Source organism: Dermochelys coriacea, chromosome 17 (assembly GCF_009764565.3).
Source record: "Dermochelys coriacea isolate rDerCor1 chromosome 17, rDerCor1.pri.v4, whole genome shotgun sequence".
Taxonomy (NCBI): domain Eukaryota; kingdom Metazoa; phylum Chordata; order Testudines; family Dermochelyidae; genus Dermochelys; species Dermochelys coriacea.
In genome coordinates, this window is record NC_050084.1 from 2601361 (window position 1) to 2624968 (window position 23608).

Below are 23608 nucleotides of genomic sequence, written 5' to 3' on the forward strand. Positions count from 1 at the left end.
TGTAGCTGCATAGACTCCTGTTGTGCCATTGCCTGACCCCGGGTGGCCTCCTGCTGGGCTGCTGTGGCTTGTACCAGAGATCTTACCACCTCCTCCATTGTGGTACAAAGCAAACAAACAAACCAAAACAACAACAAAAAATCTAAAACCCCAGTGCACTTTTTTTTTAAACCTCTTTCTTCTGCCACGCTGTGTACAAAATCCCACTTCTAAAACCAGTTGTGACAAAGCTCGGTCCTTGCCTCCGTGGGTCCCGCATTTCCTGGCAGATTTCGCTAGCCTCAGAGGTTCACCGTGACCCTGCACGTAACCCTTCTCTCTCTAGAGACAAGGGTCACAGTCTACTGAGCCATTTTCATCATAAGCCAGCGAGGGAGGTGAGGAGAAGTTATCCTTCCTTGCACAGTCTCTGTTGTCTCCCAGTCTCAGTGATTAATCAGGGGGCAAAGGTGGCGGGGGGGGAGCCTGGGCCCACCCTCTACTCCAGGCTCCAGCCCAGGGACCCTAATAGCATCAGCTATGGTAGCTGACCTTTTAGAAACATGACATGTACAATTCCCTGGGCTACTTCCCCCACAGCAGCCCTCACTTCCTCAAGCTCCACTTCACCCTTATCTCAGGGCCTCCTTCCTTGTGCCTGATATGGTCTGTATTACTCAGCCTTTCCAACAGCGCAACTTCCTCCCACAGCTCCTGACATGCACCCCCACGTGACTAACTGGGAGGCTTTTAACTAGTTTCAGCCAGCCCCTGATTGGCTTCAGGTGTCCCAATCAACCTAGCCTTCTCCCTGCCTTCTGGAAAGTTCTTAATTGGCCCCAGGTGTCTTAATTGACTGGAGCAGCTTCCATTTCACTTAACCTGGTACCAGGGATTTGTTTAGTCTGGAGCTAATATATCTATCTCCCACTATTTTTCTAGAGCCATCTGGCCTTGCCCCGTCACAGTATATAAATCTCCCCACTGTATTTTCCACTGAATGCATCCGATGAAGTGAGCTGTAGCTCACGAAAGCTTATGCTCAAATAAATTTGTTAGTCTCTAAGGTGCCACAAGTACTCCTTTTCTTTTATTTTCAGCAGTGTACTCCACTCTGTATAACTAGGGATAGAGTATAGATATGGTTGTTCAGGAGATAAGTATTTCTGGGAGAAAATCATCAGTATTTCTGATCAGTATATCACCTGTATTTTAAGAGAGAAAAAAGAACACTCCTTTTGTGTTGTGATCTTCTATGTGATCTAGTTTTGTAACTGGATTGCTTTTTTCCACTCCAGTACATTCCTTTCACTTCCTTATCGACCCCTGTAACAGACTCATTATCTTTTTTTTTATTTTAACCCTTTAATTTTAAAAAAAGTTACAACCCTTTGGATTTGTGTAGGATTGCAGGATTGGGTCCTTTCAAAATTTGACATTGGAGAACTTGAGTGGAGAAGAAATCTCATTTAAAAATGCTTTCAGTTGCTTGATCATTAAACATTTGCTCTTGGGGATAGCACTTACTAACATAAAGTCAGCATAACTGTCTCAAAAAAAATCAAGTTAGTTTGACAAGATCTATTTTCCATAAACCCAAGTTGATTGGCATTAATTACATTACCCCTTTAATTCTTTATTAATCAAGTCCCATATCATCTGTTCCATTATCTTCCCCAGGATGACTGTCAGGCGGACAGGACTATAATTACCTGGATCATCCTGTTTACCCTTTTTAAAAATTGGCACAACATTAATTTTCTTCCAGTCTTCTGGAAATTCTCCAGTGTGCTAAGATTTAGTGAAATCAACATTAATAGTCCAGTGAGCTCCTCAGCCAGATCTGTTAAAACTCTTGGGTACAAGTTATCTGGACCTGCTGATTTAAAAATGTGTAACTTTAGTAGTTTCTCATTAACATCCTCCTGAGATATTAGTGTAAAGGAAAGAAGGTTAACACTATATAATAACACTATCATCTTTTCCCCCCCAAATACAGAACAGAAATATTTATTGAACACTTCTGCCTATTCTACATTATTATTGATAATTTTACCACTTCCATCTGTAGTAGAGCAATACCATTGTCAGGATTATTTTTGTTCCTAATATATTGAAAAAAACACTTTCTTATGATTCTTAACTCTGCTGACCAAAGATTTCTCCTTGTGTCTCTTTGCTTCCCTTATCAATGTTCTATAATTCCTAACTTCTGATTTATATTCATTACTATCTACTTTCCCTTTCCTCCATGTGTTATATATTATTCTTTTATTTTTATCGCTGCCTTCACTTCCCCTCTAAACTATGTCATTTTTTAAATCAGCACAGCCTTCTTCCTCAATTGTGGGATTGTGGCTTTTGGGTCTTAACCACAAGGCCTTCCTTTTTCTCTAGCTTTGCTAGTAAGCACTGTGGCTCCAATTCATCACTGTGGTCCCAATTCAGCAAACCACTGCAGCATGTACTTAACTAAAAAATTATATATTAAAATGTCATGGATGAACATAATTTCATTGGGCAGAGTGGGATACAGTTTTGTTTTTAATAACTTTAAAACATACATAAGGTTGCTTGTATCTTCATCATCTGCATGTTTAAATTGTATTTTACATTTGCATAATGTGTATTTTTTGGATTGTTTCAGTGAAACAGAAATCTCTGGGCAGAGTGGACCAGTCCCTCCGGTAAAAAACAGTCTGTTTACATTTCCTTAATATTTGAATGCAAATAAAAATGTTCAGTTCAGATTTGTCATCTAAGTTTCAGGGCCTAATGTTGCACTTCACATTGACTGCTTTGGGATTTTTGCCTTGGACACTGATTCTGCAATGCAGATCCCTGCACAGAGCTCAATGCAGGATAAGTCCTTTAGCAAGGAGTTCAGGATTGGGCCTCTAGTGTTCCTGGCATTTTATTTATTTATTTATCCCAGGGTTTCATAGGGGTAAGGATAAAATCAGGGAGAACAGAGATCAGACCTCTGGAGTCCAACTAAGGGACACAGGGAAAATAGGAGGTGTGGGGAGTTCTTTAATTGTTTCCTGATTCATCTCTTCCAATTTAAACCATGTACTATAATTTAAGAAATTTGAGCTCAGGTCTATGAAATGAAGTTATACTTAGATCTGAAATGAGAAATGTGCCTTATAATGAGCAATAACTGTAATTTGTGTGCTTGGACATGGGAGCAATCCTTCATTCCTAGTGCACCCAAACCTCATATTGCAGGAGCTTTGGGGACACAAGAAGTGTAGGATCAGATGTTATGTGTTCTCTGGCATTTGGACAGAGAAGCTTAGCAGAAAAGGAGATGCTTTCACAGGTCCAGTGTTGAACGGACAGTCAGCCCATGGTCCATGCTCCCATGAGATTTTTGCCATTATCTTCAATGAAAGCAGAAGGAGGCCTCACATTTGAGGATGTGAAGGATTTTTACCCCATAACTTATGACAGGGATCTTGTTGTTTTTTATCTTTCTGTATGAAGTATTGTGCTTGGTTTATTGATTAATTCCAATGGATGGTTTCCTGCAGGCATGGGGTTGAGCACTGGTGGATGTCACTCGTATCCTCAATTTGCATATCTCTGTAGTACAATCAGGTGTAAACAGTGTGCGGGTTAGTGCCTTCCAGCGATCCTCTCAGTTGGGATTGGGGTTTCATTTTGAATAGATTTTTCATTTTGAATAGATTTGGAAAAATGGAAGTCCTGGGATTTCCTCAGGAGTAATTAGAGAAATGCTTATCTGAACTGGCCTCCCAAAGAGACAGTTTTCTGGCTTTCACCTATTCATTAGCACTTCTGGGAATATTTAAACAGCAAACACTTGTAAAAAGTCATTCCTAACAAGTAAATAACCAAGTTGTTTTTTATAGTCAGCTAAAGGTCTAATAAATCCGTTGTTAACTAAAATAACCACAGATATCCAGGGGATTGAAGGCCATTAGAAAGCTATAATTTGCATGTGGAGTAGTTTTCAGCAGCAAAATTTAAGCATAGAAGAGGAAGCAATAAGGGAAATGTATTCTGATTTAAAAGAACAATTAGAATGCAGCCTGTGGTAATGACAGCCAATTACGTGGATCATAACTTTGTGCCCATATCTTGCAAGTTGCTGTGGGTACCGTGCTCAGCAGGACTGGCCCCAGAGATCTTTTAACACATCCAAACCATGAGTTATTTTTGTCTTCAATAAATATGAAAATAGTTCCCTTGCTGACACACCTTTTATTTTATTTTCAGTATTACCAAACATCAGCGATTATAGCATAGTCCCGCTATAAAGTGTAAAAGGGCACAGAATGCCCCCAGACTGCATCTTGTGTACAAAACAAAAAACAACATGTAATAAGAGTTACCCCAGCAAAACATCTGTGATGACATATTCAGCACGTTATTTTGTCAACAGCACAGCACAAGTATTTGATGGCAGAAGGATATGCTTTGCTTCGAGGAAACATTAAGATATAACATCCGAGTTAAATAGGGTGTGATTACTGTTTTGCCACAGTATTTAAATTTCAGAGAAATAAAAATAGAGCCATTTAGATCACTCCTGACAGTTTTTTTCCCCACCTGTTCTCATTTGATAGTTTAATAGCAGCTTTGAGGAAAATTAGAGTATTTTTACAATTGATAAAAAGAAAAGGAGTACTTGTGGCACCTTAGAGACTAACCAATTTATTAGAGCATAAGCTTTCGTGAGCTACAGCTCACTTCATCGGATGCATCCAATGAAGTGAGCTGTAGCTCACGAAAGCTTATGCTCTAATAAATTTGTTAGTCTCTAAGGTGCCACAAGTACTCCTTTTCTTTTTGCGAATACAGACTAACACGGCTGCTACTCTGAAACCTTTACAATTGATAGTTTCCTTTTTTAGAAAGATTTATAGATTGACCACAACAACATTTTGAATTCCAAAAGAGAAACATGAGGTACACCAGGGAATGAAAAGACAAACAGGAATTAATCATGCAGAACCTGATTTGAAGTGAATAGAATTAGAATCCATTTTAAAGCCACATTTTAGATTATTCTAACAATTCCATGCCCAAAGCTTCAGATGCATTTTATTACAGTAATCTAGGGCTTACTTGAACACATTCTGCAAATACACTAAAATAAGTGTCTATTCCCTAGTCATCTGTTTTGCTAATTATAACAGTAACAAAAATTTACAATTCATTTCAGTGTATTTTCCCCTTGAAAGCTGATTTAGATGATTTTTGTTTCATGCTCCCTGCCTGAAAACAAATGCTATATACTAAAATGAAGTTAGTATTATAGTGAGGACAGAAGGGTGCCTTAGCTAGACAAATGGGTATTTGAGTGTATTCAGGAGAATGTTGTTTATGTCTAAGGATATGAAATATGCAGAATAGATGGCCAAAGGCCTAAATTATAACCATGCAGACCTTTGAAAGAGTATTTATACAAGCACACAGAGGAAAATAAAACATCTCAGGGTACTGTTTCAGTGCGATGCCTACCCTGTAGCACCCTCTGCTGACCTAGTGTGGAACCACAGCACTTCCTGCCTCAGTTTCCCTGCTGTCAGGGTCCCTTAAGAACTCTACACAGTCCAAAAGTTTGTAAGACAAAATTCCCCTGCTGGGTTCTACTTCATTAAATATAAGTACACTTGAAATAAAGTCTTTTATTTTGGCTCAGGCCTTGTACAGCCCTTGTCATTGGGACTTGTGGTCTCTGGGAGCTCCTCTCACTTCAAAGAGCTTCTCTCTCTGAGGACCTCCCTACAACTGAGCCCAGATGGCATTTTGTAAGGCCAGACCTCCCTACAACTGAGCCCAGATGGCATTTTGTCAGGCCAAGATGCTTGTTATTCAGTTAACTGCCTAGAAATATTCATTCCCCTTAAAATAGCTTGTCATGGGTAGCCTGGGCCCGGACTCCCTTAATGGGCCCAGCTAACCCTGTGACAGGGACAACACTAGGTTAGGTACCCAGAGGTTCTTACAACAATTTTTTGGGTGGCCTCAGAGTGTGGCCACCAGCAAACACTCTGACAATTTTTCCTAAAATACTTAATTAACTTTAGGAAAAACAAATAAATATGCACATATACATGTCCAAATCATTGTAATTTATATAGGATCTTTATTCCAGATTCAATAATAAAAATAATGTACAGTTGTCTCTATTCTTTACTGGGCCTAAACAGAATAGAAACACAAATAAGGTGCTTTATATGTTCTTGTCTTTTTTCTTATGTCTTTTGCTCTTTTTTTTTTTTAAAGATGTGCTAGCTACTAAGTCTGTTATGAAAAGTGATATTAACAAACGTCAGATATCACTTTTCACAGCAGACTTACTCAGCCCCTGCAAGCTGGGGACAAATTAAGCCCTGGATGGGGAGGTGGATAGGGAGGTAGTGGGAGCCAGGGGCACTGGAGGGGGGAGTGACCTTGGGGCAGAGCCCACCACTGTACAGCCGGGGAACGGAGCCTGAAGCCCTGTGACTGGAGCCTGCCACCCGCCACCCAAGGGCTGAAGTCTGATCCCACCAGCCTTGGGAAGATGGGGAACTTACTCTTCCAGCATGTGGCCTTGGGTAGAGGTGGGCAGGACCTAACTACTGCTGGTGCTGGCGACCCTGGGGTAGAGGGCCACTGCTTCTCTGCTCCCCCCACCGCCCAGAAGGCTGTGGCCACAAGAAAATTCCCTGGTGCCCATAGGTGCCAACTTCCCTTCTGCCCCGTGGGTGCTTCAGCTCCGCAGCACCCACGGAGTCAGTGCCTATGCTGGTGCCCACATGCGGCCATAAATTGAACAGTGTATTTAAAGTGATATTTCCCCATTGAGGTTTGCAATCACCACCAGTTTATAATTATAGACACTGCCAGGTTAATTTTATTCCTCTGTAGAGGACCCACATGAGGTTTATGCACCATTTAAGCTCCAGTTCAGCTCTTTGGAACAAATTTTATTTCAAGAATTTAAGTGGGATGTAAGTGGTGTTGTGACCTTGGGTAGACCTCTGCACAGGGGGAATTTTACCTGTAGTTCTTTTTATCTTCAGGGGACTTTACAGATATTTTAACACTCATGCCCCTCTTTGGGAAACTGAGGCAAAAAGGTTAAGTGACTTTCCCAGAGTCACAGAGTGAGCCAGATCTGGAATTAGTACTTCGTTGTTCCCAAATTAGACAGACAATACTGTTTGTTACAGAGTGCTGGGCTGGGACTCCTGAGCCAGCCCTCGGTTACACCAGCTCCAATTAAGGAAGATAAATTGGAGTTGGCTAGAGAAACCTGTGCCTGACTGGTGAAGGGGAAACAGCTGCCAGCCGAATTAGCCTGGGGTTATAGACAGGCCCAGAGGAAGGAAGCAAGGGGATGCTGGAGAGAGGAATGAGAGTGTTAGCTCTTCCCTCCTGGTTGCAGAGACTGAGAAGCCCTTAAGGCTGAAACCTCCAAGCTGTAGATGATGAGAAGGTGGTGGCGGCATTGAACCCTGTAAATAAACTGCACCAGTGATTGCTGAACCTGAGGGTCTCTGAGTGGTTTTTGGAGCAGAGCAGAGGCAGGAGCAAAGGGGGCCCTGCTATACCCTGTTACACTGTTCAAACAAATAATGCACCAGATTTTGGAAAACAATCATATTTTCAACCTTTGTTTTGGTAGATTAAAGTTGATAAGGTTAACGTTTTATGACAATCTCTGATATCCCTTGAAATGAGCAATCATAAACCTGTACTGCAGGATAGAGTACAGTACCGTAGTCCCGCAGATAAGTAGCACACAGAAGTCATAGTACAGAGTTCTTGTGCATGTGGAGATGGGTCAATCCACATGGTTATGCATCTTAAAAAGCAAAAAGTATAGAGACATTGCAGAAAGAATAGCATAGGATAAATACAATTTACTGGAAAAGTTAGCCATTCCAGAAGTGCTAGTTTGTAATTCAATCAATAAAGACATTGGGAGAAATTCTGTTCTCAATTACACCAGCGTAATTCCATTGAAGACACTGATGTGTCTCTCTATTTACAGCGGGGTGAATGAGAACAGAATTAGTCTCATGCAGACCACTTTTCTTTCCCTCCTCCTTTTCATCCTGTGGAACGGGTTCTCCATTATACGCAAGAATAAGAGAAATAATGATAGATCCTAATCGTGCAGATTCCAGTCTATATCTGTTCTTAAAGAACAGCATACTTAAAGATCCCCTTCTGTTCACTGCAGCTGGCTTACTCCACAGGCCACTCCAAAGTTTCTTGATTCTAAATGAAAAGAAGAACCCAGTAATGTGTATTTCAGTTTGGCCTGTAATTCATTTCTGTGTATGCTCTCAGGTTCTCACATCGGTTTGGTACAATCCTCAGGTCGGCCTAAAATCTCTCCATTTCTGTCCCTAGTGAATGAGGCAGGACTGGAATTCATGATTCCTGACTCTGAAGATCAGTCTACTGTCCCTAGGCACGGATGGATATTCTCCTGGGCAGCACTGAAATTTAGTGCTATATGTGTTGCCATTCTTTAGACCCTTTTTTCCCCCGGTCATGTGACACAATGATGTAAGTTAAGGAAGAGTTTATATTGAACTGCCAACGGTGGAAGACAATCTACTGCAGTTCTGAGTAGTAGATGAGACATAGCAACCTTTGGATTTATTGCTTAGCAACCTCAAACACACACCCAGGAGTAAAACTCACAGCCTGGCTCCACAGCAGGACTGAGAAATCTCTAATTCACTTGTAAGTTTTCTAATGGCTAGGAACTGATGGGTGTATATTAAATTCTCATTCATCTGAAATGCCTCTCTGAAAGCAGGAGGAGACATTTCTGGTTTGATACCTGCCCGGGAGGTAAGAAAAACAGTTCTTCAGTAGAGTTCCAGGAAGTGAAATCACAGTAGTTTTAAAGGTTGATTTTAACCAGGACTTAAAAAAAGAAAAAATACTCCAAATATGTTAGGCACAATGGCGTCGATCCTCAAAGGTACGTAGGTGCCTAAATACACTGGAGATTTGGGCCATTCTGATGAATCAGATAAAACTCAGTCTGAAGCTCTTTGGGGAAAGACAATTATTTTTTGAGCAACGGCAGGGCTAAACAAATTCCCAGACTGGCCTCTTCTTTTGAAAGCACTTCAATAACTCAGAAATTCCCCAAATAATCTCTTGGAAATTTTTTACAATAAATAAATAAATTAAATCTCTAGTGAAACCTATCTTGATTATGAGCGGATTTTTATCTTAGTGATAATATTTTGAATGCAGAGAGGTAATCAAATTGTACTTGTGTGTGGCTATCAAACACAAATGTTTGGTACACAGAAAAGGAGCCAGGAAAATGGTATCCTAGTAAAAGGCTTGTCTTGCTTTCAATTTGAACAGCATGAAGAGCCTTTATATCAATTTTTGAGTTTCATTGGTGTTCAAAACTAGGTTGTCTTTGTATATTATGCTCGTTACCACCAGGGAAGATTGTACTTGGGAATAGTTTAAGCATTTGAGAGCTGTGTGAATTAAGGGCCAGATTCTCTGCTGATGTAAATCAGCATAGTTGCATTGAAGTCAATGAAGCTATGGTAATTCATATTAACTGCGAATTTGGCCCTGTAACTCTTGACAGATGCAAGGTTTGGAGTATGATCCTGACACTTTGGGGGTGAATGTTGCTAATATTGTAATAATTATTGACTGTTCTCATGTTCCTCCTTCTCCTAGTTTGCTAATGGTTCTGGTTCCCTGTTTCCTCACCCCAGTTTTAGAGTTATACCACTGGCTTAATGGAATAGAGAGTCAAACCCATTGATTATTTGCATTTCTGTAGTGTCTTTCACTCTGTGTAAAGGCACCTTACAAACATGAATTAATCCTCACAATCACCCTGGGAGGTAAATGTGGGATATGTAGGGATCGCATCAGTCGTCACTGAAATCGGTTACCTCTAGAGTGGAATGCAGCAACTGTTTCAACAGTGCACAGAAACACTGCACAACACTATAATGAAATGAAGAAAAATATCATAACCAATTGAAATTGTAACGGTAGTTTATGTAGACACAACATAACTACTTCATTTAGAATTTGGCCAGGACATTGGGTTAACACCCCAATGTCTTACCAGTGTTCCAAAGGAGCTTGGTTTTACCTGTTACTGAAAGAAACTCACCTAACCAATGGCAATCCAATGGGGTTGACGAGTTCCCTTCTTGCCTTTCTAACTCCGTGCTCCTTTACAGTTATATCTGCTAACGGGAAAGACGGTTCTCATTTTTATAACCCATTTCTTGGGCCAGTCAAGCACCCTGACGTATAAATCCATCCTCCCCAACCCCCCAGGCAGATAATCACCACCCTGCACAAATGACTAGGTGCCACCAGACCTATCAGAAAGCCGACCCAGAAATTTACAGCTAGGGATCATCATACCCATTTCAGGCAATATTTGGATTCAAACCCTGGCTAGGAACCAGAAGGTCAACATGCTAGCAATTACACTAGTGTGCCAAGATGGCCGTATATCACTTTTGTGCATTTCCTGAAAAGCTCAACTCTTCAGAACAGCTACAAGTATTTAGGAATGAAGTGGAAATAGCAAACTATATCAAAAACAGTGCTACTGATATGGCTACTGAAAGGCCATAATCAGCCAGAAACCCCTTTAAAAGATGCCCGTATTCAGAGTGGTGCAAGTTCAGGGCAGAGTTGCAGCCTTAACTTGGAATTACCTTGCTTTGGTCAAACTGTCTCAGAGACGTTACTGATATTGAGATTATCCTTGTTGTTGTTTAGCCCTGGGTTGGGAGTGTTTTGCAGGATGGCAATGGTGTTTTGATGTCTGAATTGGCTAGTAAAGTCAGATTCTACCTGCATTCCCTGTGTTCAACTCCCGTGGGGCAGATGAGAGCTGTGTGTATGAAGGGTTACAGAAGTAGCTTTCAAATTGTGACTCATGCACCACCTCAGGACCACACAGTCCTTCCTGGTGCTCCACAGAATGAATATTATGAGAGACCAAGATGAAGGAAGATAGGGTCTCTGAGGTTAAGGTTTGTCTACACTTGAAAGTTAACGGGGATTAAGGGGGGGATGTAAATTTAAAGCACAATAGCTATTCCTGAATAACTCCATGTGTGAAGACAGGTTTCAGAGTAGCAGCCGTGTTAGTCTATATTCGCAAAAAGAAAAGGAGTACTTGTGGCACCTTAGAGACTAACAAATTTATTAGAGCATAAGCTTTTGAGCTGTAGCTCACGAAAGCTTATGCTCTAATAAATTTGTTAGTCTCTAAGGTGCCACAAGTACTCCTTTTCCATGTGTGAACACTCAGTTATCTTAACCCACTTTCAAAGTGACCCACAGAATGAAATGCTGGAGAACAACTCAGCCTCAGGATCCAGCTTAATGTCTCATCATCTTCCTAACACAGAGCTCCCTGTCCCATAGCAGGGGTGGCAGATCCCAACCCCATAGAGAAACATTCCACACTGGAAAATGTGCAGAGGACAAACATTTGCAAAAAATGAAATAAAGTAGGCGTTGTATCTGCCTCACTGCTTCCCAGGGGCATGGGAAACATGGAGACAAAATGGGCAGTTCTGAATAGCAGAAAATAGGTGTGTTGATGCTACATGGAAAACTCCCAGCCTCAGGCATCTGTTACTACACACAGATTACTTCCTGTATCCCATGTCTCATGGGAATTATTAGAAAAGTTGGAAACAAGGAAGGGGAACTGAAGGAAAACATTCAAATTAGGGGGAATTGTTGTCTAATAGTTAAAATGGGGGACTGATAGACAGCACGCTTGAGTCTATTCCCAACTCGGCCTTTGACTATCTGGGTCACCTTGAGCACCTGTGTGGCTCAGTTCCCCATCCATAAAAGGGAATACAAATATTTAGCTCCAGTATCTCTCGGGGCATTGTGAGGCATAATTAATTAACACTTGTAAAGCATTTTAAGCTCCTCAGATGAAATGGGCTGTATTTATTTAGGAGTGCAAAGTAACAATTTCTGAATTAGAAAAGGAATGTAAAAGAAACATCTACTGATTGTTTTCTAACTGTATAGACTTGTGTTCCCTTGTATTTTCTACCATACTGCCATGTCTTTCAGAATTACATAGTGTTGATCTGCTTTTGCATGTATCACAGTGAAATATGGCTGCTGTGCCAGAAGATGAAGGCCAAACTCCTGGACTGAAACTCCCCATGCTTAGTGTTCAGAGTATGCCCATCAGAGAAAAAAGGAGAAGCCAGGAGAGTGCTACGCTGCCAGGTCTCAGGAAGGATGCTCAATGGAAAGAGACATTCTATGAGAAGGTACAACAGAGAGCGTTGAATCTACAGAGGGAAAAGGTGGAAAAGATTCATGTACGTAAGGCAGAGGAAGAAAAGATAAAAAAGAAAGAACCTCTGGACTGGCTCTCTAAGGAATGGTTGAGTGAAGAGAAGATGACAAGGGACACCAGGGCCTATTTGCTCGACAAACTCTTACCCACATTAGTCCCAGGAGTAGAAAAATTGTTAATGGAAGTGGAAAGAAAGAAGGTGCTTGAAACAGACCAAGATCCACCCAAGTTTGATCCCATTAATTTTCTAGGAGACTATCTGATGAGGCATAACCCTCAGTTTGACACATCTGCAAAACTAGATCCCTACAAGAGAGGGATGAAGGCTGTCATGGAGGAGTTGAAAACTCAGGTGCCTGATACAGCACTTAACAGGTGAGTGAGTTTAAACTGTGCTTGGTTGTAATATACCCTTCTCATCGTAACTCTATATTCATTTTACAAAAAGCAGCACATTCCTTAATTGGATACAGTGATTGTAATCTGGGATGGCAAAAGGGTATCCTCCAGCACCAAATGAATCCCATTGAGTTCTGTGCCATGGCCAGTAGCTGTCCTCTTCTTTGAGTCTTGGAAGCAAGAGACATGCCAGCACATGGCAGATATAGCCAATCAATGGCTTATGCAGATTTAAGGCAGTATCCTGCCCTCACTGTGTAGGTAGTGTTTGATTTGACACTATGCACATGGAATGAAGACACTTGATGACCTTTCTGGACATTTTTAGCACCAATGTTAATAATATAGACCTGACGCTCCTGAGGCCCTTTTCCCCTTATGTCCCTCCAAAGATAATGAAAATAAGATTAGCCAAGTTGCCTCTGCTGCCCATCCTGAGGATTTCTCTTGACTGGACCAAGGGCAGGGATGTCTTGGTTCTCCTTGGGAACTCCCTCCAGGAAAATGTTTGCTATAATCCCTCTGTAGCTATGTTCATTTCAGATCAGTTCACCTTTAGCCATTTTAGACTCTCTTTCCATCAGCACTTCCCTTTGAATCATTATTGCCCATCCTAACTTAGCAGATGAGCTGATTTTCTCTGCACAGTTTGGTCCAGAGTTATTTAATTAATGTATTTTTTCTACAGCATCTCACAACATCATGAGATTATAAAATTAAGTTGCATTAATAAATAATACATTCGTCTTGATTTGTCAATTCAGAAAAATATGCAAGTGAACATATGTGTTAATGAAAGGCACTAGAGTGGGTAGCAATAATGTCAGAACTACTCATTAACGTCCTGATCACTTTATTCCAGAGTCTGTTTTGGTAGAATAACAAGATTTGTATAGTACTCTCATCTATCTGCATAAAACTGGTGTCAGGTTTGGGTGTCAGGAATTAGGGAAAGAAGATGTTGACATAAAATGTCTCATGTCTAGACTTTAAACTAAGATAATGGAAGTTCCCAGTTATTAAATGAATAAAGGAATATGGTTAAATCTCTCTCTCGTATTTCTAATGCATATGTTGTTGTAGTACATAGGCACATACATAACCTATACCTGATACAATTAAAGCAGTGATAAATGACTCTTATGAAATGCACTTAACTCTATTTACCTGCCTTTAAATGTAGCTAGACTGGTGATCAGCACATGAGTGCTCAGCATTTTGGCTTGCCATTTATTATGAGATTTATGATTTCATGCTTCAGAGTAGCAGCCGTGTTAGTCTGTATTCGCAAAAAGAAAAGGAGTACTTGTGGCACCTTAGAGACTAACAAATTTATTAGAGCATAAGCTTTCGTGAGCTACAGCTCACTTCATCGGATGAAGTGAGCTGTAGCTCACGAAAGCTTATGCTCTAATAAATTTGTTAGTCTCTAAGGTGCCACAAGTACTCCTTTTCTTTTTATGATTTCATGCTTTACCTTTGCTTTGGGGTGGTAATTCCAGTTTAAAATTTGGGAGTCAAGTTCTAAGTTTGACAGATATGGAAGAGTCCGAGAGCTGATGCTCAGGAAATCTATATGAGGAGTCATAGCAGTTAGCCTCTCCATTGCTGTCAGTGCCAGGGGATTTACACAGCCATGGCAGTAACAGGTAGTATCATGGGATTTGTGTTTGCATTATTTTAGGATTTCCATATTTGTGTCTGGCAGGACCACAGGATTATTATGGTGTTCTTAAATCTGGGGTTCTTGTGGCACCTTAGAGACTAACAAATTTATTTGAGCATAAGCTTTCGTGAGCTACAGCTCACTTCATCGGCTGCTACTCTGAAACCTGTCATTAAATCTGGGGACTCCATTGCTGCACTACAAGCTTTTGCTGTCACCATGCTCTGGTGCATAATACTTGCCATGAGTCACTGGCTTTCCAAGTAGATCAAATTAGGAGAGGAATGGCCAGGGGAGCTCAGAATGGCTCATGTAAGCACCCAAAGTTCAGGGGTGAAATCCTGGCCCCATTGAAATGAATGGGAGTTTTGCCATTAACTTCAGCAGGGCCAGGATTTCACCTCAGTTGCTTATCCAAAATTTATCCACCCTACCTGAACTTTCTCTGGCTTTTTCCATCCCCACTTTAACTGTGACCATGTTGGGAGGCTGGGAGTTCATGAGAGTGGGGTAGGAGAAGCTCCTTTTTATCTGAACCAACTCACACCTGAATTAATGTCTGGTTTTGTTCAAAGGATGCTAATGCACCCCTCTAATTCATAGATTCATAGATACTAAGATCAGAAGGGACCATTCTGATCATCTAGTCCGACCTCCTGCACAGCGCAGGCCACAGAATCTCACCCACCCACTCCTATGAAAAACCTCACCTATGTCTGAGCTATTGAAGTCCTTAAATCATGGTTTAAAGACTTCAAGGAGCAGAGAAACCTCCCTCAAGTCAACCATGCCCCATGCTACAGAGGAAGGCGAAAAACCTCCAGGGCCTCTCCAATCTGCCCTGGAAGAAAATTCCTTCCCGACCCCAAATATGGCAATCAGCTAAACCCTGAGCATATGGGCAAGATTGACCAGCCAGATACTACAGAAAATTCTTTCCTGGGTAACTCAGATCCCATCCATCTAATATCCCATCTCAGGGGATTAGTCCTATTTACCCTGAATATTTAAAGATCAATTACTTACCAAAATCCCATTATCCCATCATACCATCTCCTCCATAAACTTATCAAGTAGAATCTTAAAACCAGATAGATCTTTTGCCCCCACTCCCATATGTGGGAGAACAGGGGCTTCCTTTCTTCCCAAACATGCTTCTTTGTGCAGGGAGTCACCCTAAAGATATCTCTGCTTATCATATGCATTACTAACAAATGTGTTCCCACCATGGTGCATATACCCAGGACTGTTATAACCAGATGGAAACTTCAGCAGTGGGACAATCTTTGTCCTGCACCCAAGGACAAAAGGAAAATGCATTTATATGCCCTTTCAAGACCACATGGTAATAGCTGGAACAAGCTGCCAAGAGAAACAAAATTGCAGCACGCTGCATGTATAGCACATACCGTCCCTTGTGTTTGGCACTGCCCAAATTAATCATCAAAGCAGTTTGGCAACTCTTACAGTGGAGTTAATCCTGCTTTGTGTTTGCTAATCATTACTGAAGAGGGGCTGATAGTTGAAATGTTTCTAAGTTTATTTCCTATTTTTAAGTTACAGAGAACTTTCTTGATCCATTTAATTTGGCAACTGGTACATCTCTTCTTTGCAGCATTATTAAAGCAATCCAGAAAAGAGAATTAGGTTTCCCAACACCCTGCTCCATTGTATCGTGGTGTTAGGGGTTGAATTACATCAGAAAGCAGCTGTCTTTCAGTTAGTCCCATAGTTTGGCTTTTTCCTAGCAGTGAGCAGGGCAGTTTCCCCATTTATTTTGTGGATTTTTTTAAGCCAAGTGCCGTTTGAATTTAAAGGCCCTTGTTAAGGAATTTTTCATGTAATTTTTCCCCACTGTCATTTATAAGTTGATATCTGCAAAGTGAAATCTTTTTCCTTGCCTTAATTTTTATTTCTTCTTGTATGTACATCTGATACCTGCCATTTGTTATAGAGTGAAGTCCTGCCCCCACCAAAGTCAATGGCAAAACTCCTGTTGACTTAAACAGGACAAAGGTTTTCCCCATAGTGTTGCACTTGAGCAGTGAGTCTTCACACACAGGTTCCGTTCTGTAGGGTCGGTAATAACCAAGGTCTGCATGGTCTTGATAAATGTGTACATACTCTAAACCACAGGGCATTACTTACATCGAGCCAAATCTACGTGCTCGTCTTGTGGCAGAAATCTGCTCAACGATATTAATTATCCCTATATTCTGCACAGCCTGGTAGTCCTTCCCACATCCAATATACTCAGGATTCTCCTAGAACAGGAGTGGAGAAGGCTTCTGTTTGCAGTGTTATGGGTTTACAGTGGGACTCAATCCAAGCAGTCTTCCTTCTTTTCATCTGAAAGCGAAAACAAAAACACTGTTGATAGATCAGCTCAGAAGCTGCATCCATCTTCAGCTGATGTTTGTTATGATTTTATCCATAGATGAGCTAGCCCCAGAATTTCTGGTGTTGCAAAGACTAGATTCAATGCCCCATGTGAGGCTAGATGTGGGAAAGATTTTAGCAGGGATTTTCCTTGACACAGCGAAGGCCCCAGGGAAAGCATAAAGAAAACAGAGGCACATCCTATCCTTATTATATTGGTAATTAGAGATGTTAGTACACTTACTGCTGTGTAGGTATAAGAAGCCAGAGGCTCAGACCTTTATCTCTTTGCGGTTAACAACTTAGCCACATGTGGCCTGGTCCTGAGAAGTGCTAAAGACCCACAGTTTCCACTCAGCTCTTCAAAATATCTGGCCGTTAATTGAGCAGTGCCAGTGGACAGCAAATATTCAAAATCTAAGAGGCTAGGAGAAGTGAGAAATAACTTTTTTGTGGTAGTTGGGCAAGCCCTTTTGTAAATTCCCTAATTTGGCTGCTCATTCTGAGGTTGGATCTGATCCACATATCTCACCATTTTATCAAGATTAGAAATGATCCCGAGTGAAAACACTGCAGAGGGAAATGAAGGAACTGATCAAGACAAAGACAGTTCTGTGCAATTTGGAGCCGCAGGAATCACCTCCAAGAATCCCGTTAAAAATAGGGCTGTGGAGCCCTGAGGCCCAAGTGAAATCACAGGTGTTGCAGAAGGTCTAAGAGTGTTAAGTTTCACAAGACTCTCACTTTCATTCATTCATATGCCTCTCACATACTGGGTAACTGAGTGATTGATGAGAAGCCTCCATGCTAAATGGTCATGACTTAACAGTGACCTAGTGATAAATATTACTGTAGCCAGTGTGTTATTATAACATGTTAAATAGGCCTTATTATTTATTAATTAAAATGTAATTGTTTTATAATTGCAAGCCTTGTTCCTAAACTATAGTGAGAGGGATAGTATCAGATTATCATCACACCTTAAGTAAAAAAACAATCTTGGAAAAGAGAGAAATCATCTGGTTAAATTACAGTCCTGGAGCCAGACTTTGCTCGCAGTGACAAGAGAAAAACAAGAGTAACTCCACTTACTCCTGCTAGTTATAGACTGGCATAACTTATAGCAATATCTGGCTCCATGAATGCACAGTACATGGGTGAAAGGAACAGTTAGGAGCTCTCAATACAGAGACAAAGACTCTTTAACAATCCATTGAAATGGGAATAAAAACCTCCAGACCCTCTCCCCCCATAGTTCAGCTGTTACCCTGTAGCTATAGGCATAATGAGTGCCATTCATGGCATTGTTTTCCTGAAGACTTTATTTATATTTTACAAATGAAAAAAAAATCTATACATGATCCGTTTAATAAAATCCTTTTATCCTGGGTACAAAATGGAGGACTGGCAAATGCCCTTCTGATAGGTTAGAGAAGGAAAACAGCTAGAATCCAGAAGAAAGAGAGGCACTTCTGGTCCAGGCTTGCAAATCCTGTGTTCAATAAAAAACAAAAGCCTCGTAGGCAAATTATCCCTGTCCTAAAGCAGTGAGGATTTTATTGTGCAATAGCACTTTGGAAAATTCATTAAACATAGTTCATTGCCAGTGCAATTCTTACATTAAATGATACATAGGCTCTGAGACAAATGCATAGTAATGCAATTTTGTTGTTAAATTACGTGAAGCAAAATTATACCCCTCAGTTCCTGCTAAAATGTTTGGCAGGAAAATTGAAGAACTTCTCCATAATTAATGATTAGCACCATCATAGAAAGGTGCATTCATTAAGGACAAAATCCACCCTTTGTGTAACTCTGCAAGTCACTAGAGTTGCACCAGGGATAATTTTGTCCCTAAATGTCTGACTGTCTCTGGGCTCAGAGAGAGTTCCATGCACCTTTCACAAAAGGCTCTCTCTATAGTGATGTACTTGATACTCAAGCTCTGCATTCAAATTCTTAACTACACTGGCCTTCAGCAGAGACTTCCACTTCATGACAAACATTCTTGCCTTCCAAGAGCAGCCTCATGAAGACATGGATTGTGAATGTTTATATAGAGTTTGACTGGTAGTTTGTTGCCCAAAAGATCAACTATTTCAATGGGGGAAAAGATCTAATGTACTAGAAGGTACAGGAATTACAGTGTGCAATTACTTCCATTTCCTGCTGTTCTTCAGGAGAGGTCAAACCAAGCTTAGCTCAGCCTATGACAGTAACTTTATGATCCATACGCTCATGCCTTACAGGCTAGCCAGGATGAAGTCTGAGGTAAAGAAAAACCGTGAGCAAAGGGAGCAGGTGGAGAAAATCAAGTCTCAGGTGACAGAGATGCGAAAGGAGGCCCTGGCAGTGCAGTTCAAAGAATGGACATTGGATGTCAATGGAAGGCTACCACTTGCACTGGTAACTAGGGCAGATATTCATAGAAACACTGCTATGTTTACACCCAGAAGGAGGAGAATGGAGGCTATTGTGGAAGTGAATTTGCTATGTTATATAGCAGGAAGGGAGAGGAAGGATGGTCCAGTGGTTAGGCACTAGCCTAGGACCCACAAGATCTGCCTTCAACTCCCTGCTCTGCCTCAGACTTTCTGTGTGACCTTTGGTAAGTGACTTAGCCTCTCTTTGCCACAGCTGCCGAATGGGATAATAGCCCTGGCCTGCTGCGCAAGGGAGTTGTGAGGATAAATCCATTATTGTGTAGTGCATAGGTGCTACCGTGATGGGAGCCAGATAAGTGCTGCAGATAATTTTATATCTCTGAGCCTTGGGTCTCCTGGTGGCAGCTGGTCACAACTCAAAAGCTACCTCAGAAGACACTGGGTGGCTTACTCCCATCCTATCCTTTCAGGGCCACCATTTATTCCATTGTCCCCCTTGCCCCAAACCATTGACTCACTGTTTGAGAAGATGAGACTTAAAGCCATCATGATGGACCAACCAGTCTTGGGTGCTGGTACAGAAATCTTCCATAGATGGCGAATAAGTTACCTGCTGTGAAACTCCCCTGTCCACCACTAGCTTTATGGGCTATACAAAGCACATAACATAGACGTGGCCTGAATTTCTGTAAGTGGTGAGAGGCCCGGAGGGAGTGGGGGAGCCTAAAGTAATGTTCGTTAGGATGGTCTAATTTAATAGGAAAATTCCAGAACTGCTGCAGTGTGCCTTCTATGGTCTAGCATAACATTCCCTTTTACTTACTACAAACACTTTAAGGGTGACCTCTTCAGATCACAGGGCTCTGGGTATGGTCTGTGATGCAGTCATCCATTCTCAGCACTGGGGTATCCTTATGTTGCCGTAAAGATTTGAGGAGCCCTGGGCAAAAACAAAGCAGGAAGAAAATAAATGACAAGACATTTCTGAGAAACCAATTGCTATAGAGCTGCTTTATCTAAATCTGTTCATAATAATCAAATGGTTATAACCCAGGCCAGAGTGTCAATTCAGGGAAAGCAGGTACCCTTTTTCTGTTCAGGCGTGGGGAGAGAGAGTAACACTAGAGCTGCTTTGAGTTTGGAAAGAAGTGGAGATGAGCAAAGAGTGTTTCTATGACTCAGGCTTTTAAATGTTGTTTTGATTTATAGGTTCAGAGTGCCCTGAGGTCATTTCTGGATGTCATTTCTATTCCTTTGGGAGCAGGGCCAGGTAAGGTCACAAATGTTTTCTTTGGTTTTATTTTCCTTGGTCCTGGTGCAGAATGGGAGCAAAAGGAAAGTAGGCATGGACTCTATAAGGACAGTCACGGTATACCAGCCATGATTCTTGCTTGCAAGACTTCAAGTGGGGAGGGGCAGAGGGTGAACCATTATGTTGTCTTGGTGTTTTTTTTTTAAATACAATTATGTACAAATAACATCACAGCTTGTGGGCCCCCCCACCCACATGACAGCACAAAATCTGAGTAAATGTACTTGGCAGAGAAGATCTAAAAAGGGCTGGGGAACAAGAAATCCTCTCCCCATCTGGTGGGGTCTCCTGATGCAGATGTGCAGCCTTGCTACAACTATTCCTAATAGTCCATGGGCTATAGTAGTAGCCGCAGCCCTGTGTGCCTACAGGGATCTATTCCGTTCCTTGTCATGTTCCTGATTTCCCAAGTCCATCCCCATCACAGGCCCCTCTTCCACATTGCTGCAGAGCTCTGCAGGGTGAAAAGGCATGCAGAGTTCCTCTCCAGGGCCTCTCTATGTCTTGCAGCTCCCCCCCAGATAAATTGGACCTGCACCAGTTCTGCTCCGTGCCCATGGAAACGGGGGAGGGATGCAGCAGTTGGCCCAGTCATTTTAGACTAAGTTGATCTGGGCCTCTCTAGTTGCCAGTAACAGACTCACAGGGCCCCTTCCTAAGTAATAAAACTCTGACAGCGGCAAGTAGCTTGTCCCTCTTCCCTTTCCCCCACATTAGCCAAACCTGCTCCTCATGTATGCATGAAAATCAGCTGAAGATTCCCCACCCCTCTCTCATTTCATACTAGGGCCATACTTGGCATATTTGGGGGTGGGTAAAAAATGAAAGCGTGGCATAACTATTACCTTCTAGAGCAAATCCTGAAATGTGCCTGAGAATTCTGCAACAAGGCTCATCTTCTCTAGGCATTTCCTCTAGCGAGTGAAAGGAATGACAGTGACAATACATACAGGTTTCAGAGTAGCAGCCGTGTTAGTCTGTATTCGCAAAAAAGAAAAGGAGTACTTGTGGCACCTTAGAGACTAACAAATTTATTTGAGCATAAGCTTTCGTGAGCTACAGCTCACTTCATTGAAGTGAGTTGTAGCTCACGAAAGCTTATGCTCAAATAAATTTGTTAGTCTCTAAGTTGCCACAAGTACTCCTTTTCTTTTTTGCAAATACATACAGGGCCCACATACCAGAGCACTCAGCACTGAACCGATTTGTATAATTCTCGTCCTCTTTATGGCTTACGCTTGACATAATTAAATAATGATAATTGAATAGCTAGGGCTAGAAATGTTGAAGTGGCAGTGTAAAGACTGTTGTCAGACCTTTAAAATAAATAGAGGTATTATGATAATCAGTAACAACAAATCTGTCTTTGCTGGAAGATGTGAGGCTATGTAGAACACTCAAAAGCACATTGCAATCCTCCTCTGGAAATAACCTTTCTCCACAGCTTGCCTTTGCCCAATGATAGTAATCATTGCCTTGAGTATTCAGCTTAGACTGGTAGCACACAGTCTGAATGGCAAACCCAATCCTCAGGTATTATTGTGGTGCTGTTAGGGATACTGGTACTCTAAGAAAGAAGGAAGTTCCTGGCCAGATGGTTACTCTACGTGCATTCTAGACACTATTGGCAGTATTTTACTCACAGCCCTGCTCTGTTTCTCTGTGTATTTCATTAAACAGAGTCCAATACTCTAAGTGAGCACTAAGCTGTGTTTTATTGTTTCATAAAGATAATGTATAACTTTTGGATGTCTTAAGGAAGCAAGAAATATGTAGGTTCCACTGAGAGCTTTCTCATTATTCCTGATGTTTCATTCATCATATTGTAGAAGTAAGAATAACAGAATAATAACCCCAATAGAGAGAATATTTCTTCTTTCAAGACTTCCCATGCAAATCCTGGGCATTTCTCCTCAGCTCCAATACTGTGGCCCAGAAACTGGCCAAAAGGTGGCTGCAAAGGTTGTAAAGTCAACAGAAATATCTCCATATGGCCGCTAGAGTAAAAGTCTTGTTTTCAGAATACAGACGCTCCAGTTCTTGCTGGTAATTCCAAAGTCAAGCCACAGCTGCAAGGAATCTGACCACTGGTTCCCAGCATGTAAGAGAACTATACCCATTCATTACATCACAAGCAGGCATAAGCAGAATTGAAGTCGTCGTGATTTACACCTGTTTATGTCTTGTTTGAATCTGACCATAAAAGCTTGTCTGCACCAGCCTGTATTGCTTGCCTTTCAGAAGGGGAATTGCAGTTTCTCAGCAATGGAAAGGGATATAAGAATCAGACCCAGCCTGTATTTATACAGCCAGGAAGTACACTACTTATCTGGAAGCAGAGCTAAACATGCAAAGTATATACAGGTGCTTCAATTCCCTGCCATTCCCAGCCACAGGCCAGGGTAGCCATAGATAGAAATACAATTCTGCAAAAATACATCTGCCTATTTTCTGTCTAATCTTCTCTCCTTCTCCATTAGAGATCTACGACAGGAAGCTGGAAACCATAGATACACTGGGGAAAAAAGTGAATGAGGAAGAGTTTAGGGAGGTGAGAAGCTAAATAACTGCACCTGAGTCAGAATTCTATTCCTGTTATTGATGCCTTTTAGGAGTGTTTCCTCCCCTGGTGGGTGCTGACAATAGAAGATGAGAGGCCTCCCCCTTCTCCCCAGCCCCAGGCTGTGACTCTGGCAATGTTAGGTCACTCCATGTTCCCAGGTCACCATTATTATCTGCTCACATCCACATACCCATCCTTATTTTGTAGATTTCCCCCACCACTCCAATAGGTGGAACATTTAGCTTCCTCCAGAGTTGCTGCTTGTGTGGCTCTATGGATTAATTATGAGGGATATTTTAAAAGCCATGTTGTTAAAACATCTCCCTGGTGTCCTCCTTAGCGTGCGCGAAGACACCATCTCTGTCATGCTGCAAGGAGCTATGTTTCAAATTACTCGTGAATTCAGATTTTTCATCAACAGCACACAGGAGACGGTCTCCCAATGTAACTAGCATTCTAATGTAATTAGTATGGTTCCCATAGTGCTATTATTCCTTTGGGAATTCTGTTAACCAAAGTACAATACAACAGAAGGCTAATCAGGGATGAACAGCATTACTATTTTTGCCCATAGAGTGAGTATATTTTGCCACTATAT

At 41.5% G+C, this 23608-nt stretch overlaps 1 protein-coding gene and 1 long non-coding RNA gene across 2 annotated transcripts in view; one reads left to right on the plus strand and one right to left on the minus strand.

The window, feature by feature from the left end:
• The first annotated feature begins 2625 nt into the window (after positions 1–2625).
• The window catches only part of EFCAB5 (EF-hand calcium binding domain 5), a 61860-nt gene continuing 40877 nt past the window's right edge, over positions 2626–23608 (plus strand). Inside the window, exons 1-5 of the mRNA XM_043499476.1 lie at positions 2626–2666; positions 12111–12682; positions 19001–19157; positions 20345–20405; positions 22928–22998. Coding sequence (XP_043355411.1) covers positions 12117–12682; positions 19001–19157; positions 20345–20405; positions 22928–22998 — 855 coding nt within the window. The 5' untranslated portion in view covers positions 2626–2666; positions 12111–12116. The remainder of the gene's footprint in view (positions 2667–12110; positions 12683–19000; positions 19158–20344; positions 20406–22927; positions 22999–23608) is intronic.
• LOC119844506 overlaps positions 15362–23608 on the minus strand; it is a 49975-nt gene continuing 41728 nt past the window's right edge. The window contains exons 3-4 of the long non-coding RNA XR_005289296.2: positions 19959–20075; positions 15362–16721 (exon numbers count right to left, since the gene is read on the minus strand). This is a non-coding gene — a long non-coding RNA (uncharacterized LOC119844506). The remainder of the gene's footprint in view (positions 16722–19958; positions 20076–23608) is intronic.